The sequence below is a fragment of the Cupressus sempervirens genome, chromosome 6, assembly GCF_028749045.1.
Source record: "Cupressus sempervirens isolate cs-2001-9-10 chromosome 6, ASM2874904v1, whole genome shotgun sequence".
Taxonomy (NCBI): Eukaryota; Viridiplantae; Streptophyta; class Pinopsida; order Cupressales; family Cupressaceae; genus Cupressus; species Cupressus sempervirens.
Window position 1 is genome coordinate 446,727,312 of NC_143123.1, and position 16,590 is coordinate 446,743,901.

The following is a 16,590-nucleotide window of genomic DNA, read 5'->3' on the forward strand; positions in this document are numbered from 1 at the left end:
ATCTTACTGCATCTTGCTCTTTCTAATTTCATTAAATTTTTAGAACGAAAAAATGTCCTATGAACCTAAATAGATTATAAAATTTCCATTTTAGAAGTAAAATGATTCTCAAATTCCAAGCATGCCGCTCTAATGAAAAATTTGCACCAAATCCTTTAATAGATTAAAAATTTGGAAAGAAAAATAGTCTCGCAGTGTTGTGTATAGGCTTCGAAATGAACCACCAGAGTAAATGAGTTAAGCAATCTTTCTAGTAATGCAGATCACATAAATTAGGAAAGTATCTTGCTTTTGTGCACAAATCTGAACCTATCAGTGAGATTTGACAAAAAAGAAAGAACTGAAAAACCATTTGTTATTAGAGAAACAAACGGTAAATCGGAATGACCCATGCATCCTATGCATAAATCGCAAAAAAAAATTGTTACACTAATTTACAGATTCAGAAAGCCTGGAGAAGCTCAACATTATGTGCAACATCTTACTTTTCAAGCTAATGATACACTTTATTAAACTAGCACTTGCACCTAAAGGTGATGCAAGGGGTACGCTGATAGTATCTAAAAAAGTTGAAAGTTTATATAAGATGGTTGCATATGTTCTTATTTTTGAAATTTTATCTAACATCACGAATACTTAGTTTACTATAGATATTTTGAAGTCTTGAAAGGATTGAAATCATGCAAGCCATTGATTATCTTTCTTAGAAACCATAGTCACAAATGGATAACGAAGGATAAAGGTTGATTAAGTCAATCATTTGAATGCTACCGCCAAAAGAGAGACATTTACATTCCATGATATAGTTGCCATATTCTTTTAGGTTGCGAGTAATTTGGTGGTTGCATCCTCAACTACCCTTAGTTTGTGCAACATATAAGTTATCCATTTGATGTTACATTTATTTTGAGTTGTACATTCAAAAGGATTTTCAAGAATATTAAAAGAAGGATGTCTTTCTCTATAGTTTGGGGGTTTGTTCTTTCCACTCAAAACATAACACATTACTTTATTTATTGAAATTCTTCTCTATGGTATAAGGGTTTGTTCTTTTCAATCAAAACATTTTGTAGGAATAATGAGGATTACACCATAATTTCAAGGTGTCATAATTCTTAATGAAAAGTACAACTTTTCAATCAACTAATACTTTCACACTAGTTGAATATGCATAGAGTTTCCAATATTGAAATTCTTCCCTATGGTTTTGGGAGTTTTTTTCTTCTTACTAACATTTTGTAGGAATAATTGAGATCACACCATTTATTCATTTCAAGGTGTCATATAATAATCATCGATATTTTCATCAACTATAAATTTCCATACGATATTCATTGTAATTCCCACAAGACTTACCAATATGGCTAACAATCCTTGGCTCATGTTTAGACATAATACATGAAAGAAACCCATTGTGCATGCACATGCGATTAAAAAAGAGATGCAATACATTTGGCATGCTAATGCTTTTCTTTCCTTACATGCAACCATCTTTGAAATTCTATCCTTGATGATAGACACTTATTTTAATGCTTTGTAATTACCAAAATGGATTGAAAAATTGGTGTTGGTGGCCTACAATTTCCTAGTTGGAATTAAAAATTATAATAAACATAAGCTTCTTGTTGGCTAGGTTAGGAATGAAATAGGGAAATAACATAAGCTTCTTGGTGGCCTAATGTGTTTCTTACATGCAACTATGCTAGCCATCTTTAAAATTCTATCCTCGATGGTAGAAAATATTACTTTAGCACTTTGTTATTACCAAAATGGATTGAAAATCAATGTTGGTGGCCTACAATTGCCGAGTTGGAATTGGAAAATAAAAATAAACATAAGCTTCTTGTTAGCTAGGTTAGCAATGAAATAGGGAAAATATAATTTGAGATCACATTCAAAATTATTACACATAAATCCAAATGAAATTCTATCTTGGAAAAGTGCACCTCCCAAATGTACCATTAGCCAAATACCCTTATGGTGCAAAAATACCTTAACTTTTATTCGCATTGCTCATTCATGTTCAATAACCTATTGACCCTATGGGAAGTAGTAAAGGCTTGTATGCAATCTTGGTCAACTAAGTAGTTATGAATCCAACTAGGAGAAGTTGTTATATCTTGTGTCAAATGTACATCTAAAAAAGAAAGCAATTAAGACTAGACAACAACTTGTCCATCCTTGTGTTGAACAACATAATTCAATTGTTGCCAAGAATGTCATCCACTTTAGAGACTTGGATTCTCCAATTTGATTTTTTATATAAAAAATGGATTGCCTTATATCACAGTAAATGATACTCTTATTCTTTGGAATTTAGTTAGTGTTATGATTGTTTAACTTATATGGGAACATACCTTTTTTTCCTTAGGCAAAGTAGTGTTGAACCATATCATTATATGTTCAAGAGAGTTATACAACCATTTTTCCATGCACACCTAGTGCATTATATATACACTAATCTCAAACTCAAAAGTGTAGCCAAATGTGCATGTCCAATACTGCCACTGCACAAAGAAGTGGCTTTAGCTCCTTAGAGGCTTGTTGTTGGGCAAGTGTCCACCAGAAATATTCTTCAAACCTTAGTTACTGGATTTGTGCCCGGATTAGTCCAGATTTTTTTGTTGAATTTTTTTCCTATTATTTTCTTATAATCATAATGGCTTTGATCCGTAGATTCATAGCATGAAATGATTTAGAATCATAGATTCATGATTTGAGGTGAGATTCATTGTCCAATTGTAGATTCAAAAGTAGTTTCAAGAATATTAAATGAAAGATGTATTCTAGGAGGATTCAACTCTATCTTGAGAACTTGCGATTGAATGCCCAAAATACAACATAATTTAAAACCTTAAGACATAAATTTTTTTATTTTGTTGTTAGCCATGATTTATTTGGTCAAGCCAAATTATATTTAATATGTTCTTGTATCTACAAAAATGGTATTCTAACTTCTCTGTACGACTTCAATGGAATATTTCAAATATGGTGTTGTTTTTTGAACATAAATGTTAAAAAGCCCTCACATTTTGGATGTGTATTTATGTTAGTCATTATGCCATGGATTTCAAATGTGAAGTATAACAATGCAATTTTGAGTGTATTACAGTATACTAGTAATCACACGCTAATGTGCAATAGGTACGCTACAGAGTTATGGAGGGTTAACTAAGTATTTCTTCCTATATTTGTCTCTCTATCTCATCCTCTCCATATCTCCTTATATCTCTATCAATCCATCCTGCCATCTATATCTCTTCCTATCTCTCCCTCTATATTCACCCCTATCTCTTATCTTCCTCTTACCATTTCATCTCTATACACATCTCCCACTCTCTTAGCTTTATCTTCCTCTCACCACTCCATCTCTAAACACATCTCCCACTCTCTATCCATCCATCTCTCTCCATCACACCCATTCTATACCTTTAAATCCTTACATCTCCATATTTATTCCTCTCTCTCTCTCTCTCTCTCTCTCTCTCTCTCTCTCTCTCTCTCTCTCTCTCTCTCTCTATATATATATATATATATATATATATATATATATATATATATATATATATATATATATATATATATATATATATATATATATATATATATATATATATATATATAACTATCTTTTTTTATCTATCCCTCTCTCATTCTTTCCTTATGTCTCCGATATATAAATTTATTGCTATCATGTCTATCTACCCCTCTATCTATCTCTTTTCTTCTTTATATCCTTGTCCTCCACCTCCATCTCTATCTTTGTCACCATCTTTGTCTTCCTCCCTATCACTATCTCCTTACTTATTTTGTCACTCACTCTTCCCCTTCTAAATATGCTCTTTCTATTGCTATATCTCCCTCTCTCCATATTAGAAACATAAAATATAGCAAATCATAGATTTATATAATAATTTTTTTGTTTATGTTAAACTAAATTTTCCAAGACATTTTAAAAAATATATAAGAAATTATATATATATATATATATATATATATATATATATATATATATATATATATATATATATATATATATATATATATATAATATTTTAATTCAATATAACAAAATAACTATAAATTGACCTATTTCTATTAATTAGAAAATCTATTAAATAGATATAAAGAACTATATATATAAAATTCAATATAACAAAATAAATATAAATTGAACTATTTCTATTATTTTTATTAATTAGAAAATCTATTAAATAGATATAAAGAATAAAAATATATATAATTCTTTTTAAAAAATTAAGGAAATCAAATTTATTATTATACTTTCCAAGGGCCATGGTAAACATTATTGGAAAATGTATCAATAGACAAACGACTCTTAATTAGCTATTGATGAAAGGCCTTGTCTATTAAGTATATGTTTACTTCTCGCTGACTAGGTTAAACATTACATCTTTTTGCTCTTATTCCCCATAGATTCAAACATGGGTGCAAGCACAATTGTTTCACATTGACCTTTGTATTGATTCCTTGATTGCATAGGTATGCACAAGACGACGGCTCAAGAATCTTTATATTTTAGGCTTACTAAAAAATGTTATGTAACCACATTGTGTTTCCGGAGTAGTGGTTTCTCCCTTTACTAATTCAATTTGATCTATGATATTATGATATTTTTATAGATGCACTCTAAAGAGTTTCATGTGGTGACCTCTAAAAATGCTGAGATTGACCATAAATGGATGAATATACTCATTACCAAATTGAATAATGCTAAATGACAGACCAAGAAATCAAAGTTCTATTTGAGCTGAAATAACACATTGTAAGCCTAGAAAGCTATTTCTCACAATTTGGTCAACAACTATTTAACATACAATTTTTTGTGCTTTTACATCCAAGATTTTTAATTTAAATATATAATATGTCATGAAATGAAGTTAAGGCATTTGAAGATCGAAATAAGTCATCCAACTATGTGTGATATCGTAGCTTGAGCAGACGCCGACTTTCGAAAACTATAGTTCTATTTTATTTATATATAATGCTCCACCTGCAAAAATTCATAAGCTTGATAAGGCACCAGAGATGTCAAAATTTCGAATTATTTCCATAAACTTTAGAGTCATTTGTTTAGTTGACTCAACTATAGCTTTTACAGGTTGAAGCAAAATCAATTTCTTTGAAAGCAGAAGAAAAAATTACTAACAGAGAGGGAGACTTTATGCGATGATCCAAATAACAACCACATGTGATTCAATTTTAACAATGTTAAATCAAAATAATATTGCTTATGATTCAAATACAACCATGTGGAATTCAATTTTAACAACGTTAATTCAAAGAAGCTAAATAACATCACTGTCATGAAACATCACTGTCATGAAACATCACTACAATAATTCTCAAATTTTAATTTTGTTTGGCTTTTCTGAAAATTCTGAGTAAGGTTTGGAATAGTAGCAACCTTTGGGTGGCAACCGACCATCCAACAAATCTCAGGTCAAGAGGAATGTAATGAAGAGTTGTATTATGTCACTCCAACTCATCATGAAAAGTAGAGGAAAAGTGAGAAGATAAGACATAATGGCTATGGTATGATAAAAAAAATGAGACGACTTCACCATCAAGTGTCTATCGGTGTAAGTCCTACATCTTTTTCGGATGCAAGTGCTAGTTTATAATGGTGACAAAAAGCATGGGTTGATTTTTGAATTTGAACTAAAAAAATAGACAAAAGCCTTTTCCATGATTTCAATGCACATGAGTAGACAATAGAACGTCCCTTTAAAAGGGTGGAATTGAAGGAAAACACAGATACAACAAATGTTTCACTCTCTATACAAACATTAGAAGAATGTCATTCTATAATATAATTTTCTAAACCTTAGAAACTCATAACACGAATAGAAACTGCTATATAGCAGGGGCTACAAAGACCCCTTATTTTAAAGCATAGAGTGGAAAAGGTTGATGCCATAGTGATCGCAGATATAAAGCTGTGGAACAGCGTCCACATCAGAAATTCCAGCACAACGCGTGTGCTGCCAAACCTCACACATATGACACGCAATCATTCTCTCCTCGTCATCATCGCGGGCCCCACAAGGGCACTCCGTGATCCAATCATCACTACCTCCCTCGTACAACACTTCACTGTGCATGTCCATTTCCCTGCCACGTACGATCATAACGGACCCAGACTCCAAGGTGCCAAAAAGAAGATCCTCGTCATCGCCATGTAGATTAACAATGGACTCCACGTAGAATCCAGAGAGGGCACAGTAAGCATCTCGCAAGGCTTCCTTGGCCTCCCTTTTTAGGTCCCTGATCGCGGTGTGGGGCGGTAGGAGGACGAGCTCCGACAGAGGCGGCTGATGGTGCTCCACATGGAGAGTCACATGACTCTCAATATCTCATCGTCGTCTAGGGCGAACTCTGTATTGGTGGCCTTTTGTGTGGTCTCACCTCTGTTGTCTTTGATGAAGTGCTTCATGTCTAATATCACGTGGGTTGCAGTGCTCCCAGGATTCGAACTCAGGTCCCAGTCAATAACGTGCTTGTATAAGAATGCAATGTCTCTGGACACCTGCAATAAAGAAAAACTTCAAACCCTAAATTTAAATAAATAAACCCTAGAAACACTTTACTATAATCAAAATCAGGGTGGTGGGAGTGAAGGTGCAAATGCCTAGAAATCTATTCAATATTGTACCTAATTAGAAATATGTTCCTTTAAGAAAATCCATTTAAAGATTTCAGCGATCACAAAGAGATTCGTTGAGATCTTTCCAACTTTAATGTGATAGATTTTATACGAGATTGCACAGGATCTTCATTTACTGCTCGATGAGTAGTTTTCAATGGAGACTAAAACGATCAATGGTTTGTGGTTTGAACAGACAGGTTTTGGTGAAATGCCCACCTATAATAGCCTATCGGCTAAATATAGATATATAGTGGTGGTAAACATTTTAATTTGCAAAAGATGAAAATATGTTATAAGGGTTTGTAGCATTTGAAACATAGTAGTTAATGAGTCAAAGTCTAGTGCAGACTGGCCAAATGCTGTTGTGGATTTGCCAAAGCCTGGTGTGGTTTTCCTAAAGCTGTGTGGTATGGAAAAAAATCATAGAAAGGGCACTTGCCTTCTCTGTACTCAAATTGCAGCCAAGCTCAGCTTCTTCCTCGCTTACAGACCGGTCCACTCAAAAACTAAACAAAAAATTCTTTGCATTGCGTCAGTGTTAATTGCGCATTTAATTCTAAAATCGATGGCACACCAACATGGCATCTTGGCAGTAGACACTGAGGATGCTTGCGCGGCCAGAGCACAAAGACAAGGTTTTGTAATTGATTAAATACAATGATCTCTATTTGCAATAGTTAAAATCAATATCAGATTACCTGCAAGTTTCTTTATTTTTTTTCAACAATGTGGCAGGGGTGTATGGACCTCTCATTTTGTGTTAAAGCTCTCACCAAACCAAGTACTAGCCCACTCTAAATAGTTAATTGATTTAGATATTAGATATGAGATTTTAAGGAAGTGTAAAATGCATATAAAATAAATATTTACGATTGATAAAGAGTTTGATTTACATTTTGTAACACTAGTGTTCTAGCATATATTAAAATGATGTTAACTTTATAATGACTTAGAATTGAAAGAATGATTTGATCTAAGAGTTTAGAATTGTACATATGATTTCATTAAAGAAATGAAAGTCTTGAAAGTCATTTCTGTATTTAGACTAAGTGGCCATTAATAGTATTGCTACAAACATGCATTATTCATATTATAAACGTGTATCTTATCTCAAAGTATTTCCTTTTTATTTCATAATATTTTATTTATGACACCCCATTTAGTATACTTTTCTCATTATAACATGCCTTTTATTTCATGTATATGAAATGCCCTTTTTTTTAATGTGATACTTGTTATATCCCTTGTTATTGATACCTCCTTTGTATTCAACACTGTGATATTTGTTTTTCAACCATGAAATTTTTAAAATTCCTTTTTAAATAACTTCACAAAATTACTAGAAATTGTCGACATCTTTAAAATAAGAATCCCATAACTAGATAACCATTCCTCTATCTTTTTTCATGAAAGATTGAAAGAAAGTAATGCTTGCCTATTTGATACTAGAGGTGCCTACCTTTTATCATCAATATACAAGATCCTCAATTTCAACAATTATCCCGTATTAGTTTATTCTCATAACCCTTTGCTACAAACTAGTATGTGCCCTCAAACTTATAGTGATTATTAAATCTCCTTTATGAAAGAAAGTGTTAGGTACCTACTAAGTAATGAATTACAACAAATAAATACCATTGAAAAGAGTGTAGAATCACAATATTTTCTTGATGGAATTCAAATGCTTGATAATGGTTTGGTGACGCTTTTAAACAATCTCAAAGACACCATATGTAGAGTATTGTGATGGAAGAAATATGTTGCATTGGGATGTTAGAAAAACTAGGAAACTTAGGCCAATCTCATTTTATTATATGGAAGAAAGATGATTCTAGCTCTAGAGTTGAGTGGAAGCAATGGTTCTTTATTGTAAATTGTGAGGGTTGGATGTGCAAATGTTATTTCAAAATATAAATGCAAGATGTACAACTAAATAGGAGGAAAGGATAGATTTTTGTTTGCACAAGATGACTAGAAATATATGAGTCAATTCAAGGAGCAAAAACAATAAAGAATAAAGGTAGACTGCAACACACTTGTAGTCTAAATTTTGGGTTGGAATGGAGGGGTTTAGGTGACCTAGTTGCTCTATTTATGTGTTGGGGCAACTCACTTTCCCTATTCCCTCTACTTTCATACAAAATTGGTTGTAGACTAGAGCCAAAAATGCCACCTATTTCTACCCACAAAAAAGAGATAAAATATTGTGTATAAATGGGTTTACCATAGTTAAACCCCATTCAAGGAATCAATCTTGAACTAGGAATGAAATCTATTTGAAAAGAAATCATGCTGATGTAAAGTAGAGGCTAGATTTGAGAATGAAATGCTTATACCTTCATAAACCTTCTTTTTGTTAGAAACCTATGGAGATGCTTGAAGTTGACTTGACTATTGACTTGAATGTCAAGGAGATCATAGATGCCTTAAAAAATTCTTGGATCTATAAATTACTTCGTAATCTTTAATGCTTGATCTCATAGTTACTTGAGCATATGCTTTAGAAAATTCTTGTGAATCTTGACCTCGAAACATAATGCTTGGATTGATCGTTGATACCAAAATGAGGGAGATACCCTTTCTTAAATACCTCTCACATTATTTTGAGATGTAAAATTCAAAGTAGATTGACACAAATTTAGAATTCTGAATATAATGCAATAGTTATTGGGGGTTATCAATATGGGACCTGATGTAGGGGAATGAGAAATCTGAGCCAACCTATTCCCATAAATGTCACCAACTCAACATATTCCTAGGAATTGGATGACTGAGTCATACTATTCTTGTGGTCCTTTAGAGGAGTCCTAAGGGTATATGCAAGATCATGATATGCCAAAAAGTGGCAATGTGAAAAAAATCCCATTTTCTCTTGTCAAAAGCACACTAAAAAGCTTGATGACTTTTAAGTAGGCTTGGGTTTCAATACAACTTTCCAAAGTAAAAACCATGCCTAATCAGATATCAGAAAATATCAAATATTGGAAAATATTAGATATTTGATAATATCATATATCCAACATTAGGTATTTGATATTTGAGAGTAAATGCAATAGATAGTCAGATATTTACACTTGATATGAGAAAACATAAGTCTTTTTTGTTTAATTAATTATTTTATTTATTAACATTAATATTGTGTAACGTTATTATTAATTATTAATATTGTGTTGTGTTATTATTAATTATTAATATTTTGTTATGTTATTGTGTAATGTCCCCACTAATAGGGTTAGTTAGGGACAAGCAATACCTGCGAAAATAAATGTTAGGATCACAATAATAATAAAACTAACTATACTATTCTACCCTCTAAGTTAACCCCAATCTTAAGACATCTCCAAATCATACTTCATAACTCATAGCTACTTCGCCGTCATCCCAGGACCGCACCCCTTAAGATTCTTCTTGGATGGGCATCCTCTATCCAAGGCTAACGACATATGCATATGTTTGAAAACATCAGAATATTTTGGCAACACAAAGAATTCTCAGCCATGGTGGTCAGTTCAAGGTGTTAATACCTTGCTACCCCCTTGCTTCAAGTCTTATAATTCTCCTAATAGATTAATGTATTATTACTCGATTATCGGCCATGGCAGATGATGGAGATCTTAATATCTCTATGCCCCATGCTTCGATATCAAATCTCGGCCATGGCAGACAATGTAGATATTAATATCTCACATGCTTCATGGTTCGAGTTCACATTGATATCCATGGTGTTAACCCATGAGCTAACACAATATTATCCAAAAGTATTGTTCATAAATAAATTTATAAACGTAATTAAACAAATATAATTCATAAACATACCTTTCTTACCTTCTTCTTTTCCAAGAGTCGCACCCTTTCATATTACAAATCCTTTGAAAAGTTACAACACCTCATAGTTATAATCCTTTCAAAAAGTCACAACCCTTCATAACTAAAATCCTTTGGAAAAGTCCCAATACTTTATAATTAAAATATTTTTGAAGAGTCACAATTGTTCATAATTATGACCCTTTCAAAGGTTCGCATCCTTTCAATATCATTGATACCTTTTCAAAAAGTCACTTCCTTATTTTCTTCATATTACTTTCCTCTTCCATTTTTCCTTTTGAATTCCTCCCTTCTTCTCTTCCTTTTCTCCCTCTCTAAAATAAACTCTCCTCCCTTTTATATCTTAATTTTAAGGGGTCATGTCTATTTGTTAAACATCTCTTGACTTTTCATTATATTTAGTTAATATAATTATTCTATGTTATATTATTTATTTACTTACTTATTTGTGTTTATTTCATTTATTATTAAATTCTATTTAGAAAGTTAACATACTTTCTACAATATTGTCTCTTGTATTTAATTTTAATTCTTTCTTTACTTATTAAAATTTTATTATTATTATAATTATTTAGAAATATCATACTAAATATTATTTTATTAATAATATAGATAAAATAATTATTGTTTCCTTGTTTTATATTTTAGTATTAGTTTTTATATAACTTATTATTTATTTAGTAATATTGTATTATCTAATTATTATTAAAATTCTATCTTAAAATGAGGATATGACATATTGTTAATTTTTTAAATATTAATATTATTACATATATAATGCGTAATACATTCACTATATATATTCTATTAATCTAAATATTATATTTTATCATTTAATATATAATATTTAATTTTTTTCTCCAAATTTTAATATATGATGCAACATTATAATATGATTATAATAAATTATAACTATACCATTATTAATGTTATATCATTATTTTATTTATTTATTATTTATCTATTCATTTGTATTTTAATTATATAGATCTTATTTTGATAGGGATATCTTAGTTCTCTCCTCCTAAATTTTGCTTGTTCTCAAGCAAAAAAACATATATCCATAACTTGTCTTGTAGAGCATATAATTGGATGGAAGAAAGCCTAAGGGATTCATGGAGTATGCATGAAAACACAAAGTAGACATGAAGTAGTCATATGAATGCATGAAAACATGAAGTAGTCATATGAATGCATGAAAACATGAAGTAGACAATATGCAAATATATAATGAATGCATTCTTGATCAATGCCTTACAATTTGTAATGAAAAAGATTTACAAAATTTACTTCTTCAATAGAGCCCTACAACCACAAGTGATCACTAGTACGCACGTGTATATATAAGTTTCAAAGAAAATGTGAGCCATGATAAATTACCCCAAGCCAGTCCCATTTTAAGTCCAAGAGCAAAACTTTGGTCCCCTTGGCCTTGTTGGCAATGTTTGTGTTTTCACGCAAGGTTGCCTACTTAGTGAGATGCTTGTTTTGTTTTGGACTTATTATTATTCTTAGTTGAGAAGAACACTTAGGATGTAAAAAGATTGCCTAGACACTAAACTCAAAGGCTTCCTTTAAGGATTTATAGATCCAATCCTTTAAGCCTTTCTCAGACATGTTTGCAAGGTGCTCGGGGATGTTGATCATATTCTTTCTTGGAATAGCCAATTGGTTGGATTTAAACCAGCCTCTCCTTGAATACATATTCTCTCTCTCTCTCTCTCTCTCTCTCTCTCTCTCTCTCTCTCTCTCTCTCTCTCTCATGAGGCTACCCTTATAGGTAAGTTATTAATAAACTATTAATAAATTGAAAAGATCATGCTATCTTGGTTATTAGTCTAGTCTATGAGAATATCAAGATGCAACAAGTTGCTTAAACACCAAACTCAATGACTTCCCTCAAGGTTAAATGGATCCAAGCCCTTAAGCCTTTCTTAGACATGTTTGCAAGGCGCTTGGGGTCACTGATCTCTACCCTATCTTGGGAATGACCGATTGTCTGGATTTACATAAGCCTATCCCTTATCACATTCTTATTTCATTTGCAAAATCCTATTGTCATTTAACTCACTATTTATTCAATGTTTTAGTATTTCTTGCTCACATTCTCTCACCTCCCAAATTGTATACTATTTTTCTAACATTATAATTTCTATCCATTATTTTTGTATAATAAATTAACTCTCCTTTTTGCTACTACCTTTTTAATACAACTTATTAACTAAACTCTTATTATTTTCTATTTTAAATTATTAAACTAGTTTATCTTATATTATCCTCGTGACTTCATTCTATTCTCATTATCCTTACCCCTCTCTCTTTCACTTATGTTATTTTTCTTTTCTTGTTATTCTTGTCATCTTGTTCTATGATAATGTTATTATTATTTAACCTTATTTACTTTCTTATGGGTATGTGCAGGATCATGGTGTGCCAAAAAGTGGTGATGTGAAAAAGAGAGAGTTTGAAGACGCCTAAAAGCACTTCAAAATCTGCTTTGACTTTTTTTCACCTATCCAGGAACCAAACCTGGAAGGTAAGGCTGAGCCTTATCGGATATCTGATATGATATCGGATATCCGATAATATCGGATATCCGATTTTAAATCGAATATCTGACATGTGACCGGATATCTGATAATTAGAGTAATAATATTATGCCACTATTATTATTATTATTATTTAATATTATTATTATAATAATAATTATTATCATATAATAGTATGATATATTATTTAATAATAATAATATTATTATTATTAAATAATATATCATATTAAATAATAATAATAATAATATATATCATATTAAATAATAATAATATTAAATAATATATCATACTATTATATTATAATAATAATATTATAATTATTATTATACTATAATATAATAATAATATCATTATTATATTATAATAGTATAATATTATACTATAGTAATAATATTATAATGTATTATATTATAATAATATAATATAATATTTAATATATTATAATATATAGTAATGTAATATATAGTAATGTAATTATATATATATAAGATATAATATAATAATAAAAAGTAATATCTTATAATATAATATATAATAAAAAAGTATAATATATTATAAATTATAATAATATAATATTATAATAATATTATTATATAATATAATATTTTATATTATAATATATAGTAAATTAATATAATAAAAAAATATATAAAATGTAACATAATGTAATATATATTATATGTTATATGTTATATTATATATATTATACTTATTGGGAGATATCGGATATTTGATGTTATATCGGATATCCGATACAATATCGGATATCCGATATAGTATCAGATATCCGATACCTGTGCATTGGATAAATAAAATCACAGACCTGCGGGCCCTCATTTTACGCAAATTTGGGGCCAGTATTACCACTGTGGATCAGATATCAGATACAAGATCGGATATCAGATATTCAGGTATGTTTTTTTTTCCCAAACTCATTTTTAACCTAAATTTAATAGATTTTAGGATGATTTTGTTTGTTTTAGTTGAATGTAGGGTTTTTTTGACAAAAATGGTTAAAATTTAGATTTTTTTAAAATATATAAATTACGTTTTGCAATTCAATAGGAATGGCTGATCAAAATGATGACACTGAGGTAGGGAATAATATTCCTCATAACCCACCACCAAATGATCCAGTATCCCCACAAAATCGTCCACCAAATGATCCTCTACCTCCTTAAAACCCTCCTCGAATCAAGGATTTGATAAGTAAAAATCTCACCGAGTTGAGAGGTTTGCATAGAACATATAATAATGTACCTGCACTGGCTCCTATGTTATCCACGTTAAACACCATAGTGGATAACATTGAAACCCTTATGAACCAACAAAATGCTGCTCTTCGTTGGCGTGATGAAATGCACCAGATGTTTGATGATGGTTTGGATTATGATGAGGTCGCGGCCCTCAACATAACCAAAGACGATTTGGCTAGCCTTTTTGCTAACCCAAAAATGGGTATATAGTTGACCCAAAAAAAACCAAACTATTGATTAAATGGTGCACAAATGACGCCATACGTGCAAATTTTTGGGATCGTTGGTGGATGGTCTTTGATATCCCTCCACATGGAAATTTAGACATACCATTTTATTTCCTTAGAAAATTATATGCAGAATTTGTGTTGAAACTTAAAGTGAACTATTGGAGCATGAAGCCCAACATGGGCTTAGGACTAGGAGCTCCTCAAGATAGACCCTCTTCCCAACGGAAGAAACTTGGCACTTTTGTTCCCCCCCCCCTGATATCTCCCCCCCTCCTCGAGTGCAACATCCATATATTATGGCAGAGGCTAGCTCTCAGACCATCAGAGCCATTCATAGGCTGAGTAGCCTAATGATATCTCAGGCTAGGTCAGTCCTGCCTCCTCGTGTTGATGATGTTGGTGCCAGTTCATCATCGGCTAGCTCATCACACGTTTGTCTGCCTCACACTTGCATTACATGCAAGAATATTTTCCTGGGTCCCATAGGTGATCTTCCTGAGTATCATTTTGCATTAGAGGAGGATACACTAGACGCACATGCAGAGGCTATAGACCCTGATGCGAGAGAGGAGGGGAATGCAGAGGCATGGACTCCTTTAGTGTCAGTACGTGTATACATTTTTTTGTTATGACATATGCAATTTAAAGTTAATTTTTATAATAGAGTAATTTTAATTTTTAAGCCATACTGACTTTTACATGTATGTGATCTTCATTCATGTTTAGTTGATGATCGAGGAGGAGCTCAGACAAATAGACGATGCTACACTCTCGCCCATTTCATTTGGCCTTGAGACATCTACGGTACATTATGTTGTGTTCGCATTTTTTTTCTATTTGATATTGTAGCATATATGGTTGCTAATCTTTCTTTTATCTTGCAGATACCACCTGCCCCGTGGGGACAAAGTGCAGTGGGTGAGCCAGCATGCACTGACAAAGGAAAGGTAATTAGATGTTTTCTAATTGATTAAATATCGATGCATTCTTGTAAAATGTTTGTGGTAATCTCATTTCATTACATTCTTTATTGTATATAGGGTGTGGCTACTGGCGATGAGCCTGTACAGATTCGACGTCCTAGATCATCAGGGATTTTCATTCGCACAAAGAGCCCCATTGTATGTGTAAGTATCATTTATTTTTTATTTTTCTTATTGATGCAGAGGAAAGTATGATTGTTGTTCCGTACAATTTCTGTGATTTTTTTCGTACCAATAATGTTTCATGTCTTGCATATGTTCATTACAACTTAAATAGGCTTATATGCACCTGTCCAACCGACCAAGTTGGTTACAAAGGTTTATTTAATCAAACAAATACCAAATTACTACTTTCCCTCCAAAACTAATATGACTGTTTGAATTTGAAATTCAAATTTCAAACTATAGTTTTTATGCATTCCCTAACTTTCTAAACTATTCCATTGACTCAAAATTGGTCATATGGATTTATTAAATGCAACTAAGTATGAAACTATCCTAAGACTACCCCATATGGCTCTTTTGGCCATTTTACATCATGTTGCCCTTAGGTCCTTACTAGGACTTTTATGACTTTTGTCTTTCAAAGTACATTGTTTATTACATAATTCTATTATTGGTTTTAATATATCCTAATTAACAATCAATGATGTCTTTGATCCTCTATCTTCATCTGGTACCAAGGCTCTCTTAGATGATTTAATAGGTGCCCCTGCATCAAACACCCCACCTTCAAAGCAACTCTTGTCCCAAGAGTTAAGGGGTACTATCTTCTTTCCTCCCATCCTTCTAGAGGGATGTTTGCAACTTTGCACCTGCAATGTATTACCCTGTACACCTGCATACAAATCATTAGAAACAAAAAGCATTGGATCCTTGTTACCAGTCATGGTAACCTTACTACCTGTTGATTGTGAACAGTCATGTTTTATCCTTGACAAAGGCTGAATAACTTGTTGTCTGAGGTCATGCTGACCCTGTCTCTTATCCTCCATGGATATGTTCACTTCTTTGTTCACTCTCGTCACCAAAGGACACCATACTATTCCTATCATCACTCCTTTTGCTGTCATT

The 16,590-nt window shown here is 31.7% G+C and overlaps 1 protein-coding gene across 1 annotated transcript in view; it reads right to left on the bottom strand.

Moving 5' to 3' along the window:
• Positions 1-5,909: 5,909 nt before the first annotated feature.
• Positions 5,910-16,590, bottom strand: part of LOC149552998 (PHD finger protein MALE MEIOCYTE DEATH 1-like) — a 112,558-nt gene continuing 101,877 nt past the window's right edge. Inside the window, exons 2-3 of the mRNA XM_089790272.1 lie at positions 6,470-6,550; positions 5,910-6,335 (exon numbers count right to left, since the gene is read on the bottom strand). Of these exons, the coding sequence (XP_089646398.1) occupies positions 5,910-6,335; positions 6,470-6,550 (507 nt within the window). The remainder of the gene's footprint in view (positions 6,336-6,469; positions 6,551-16,590) is intronic.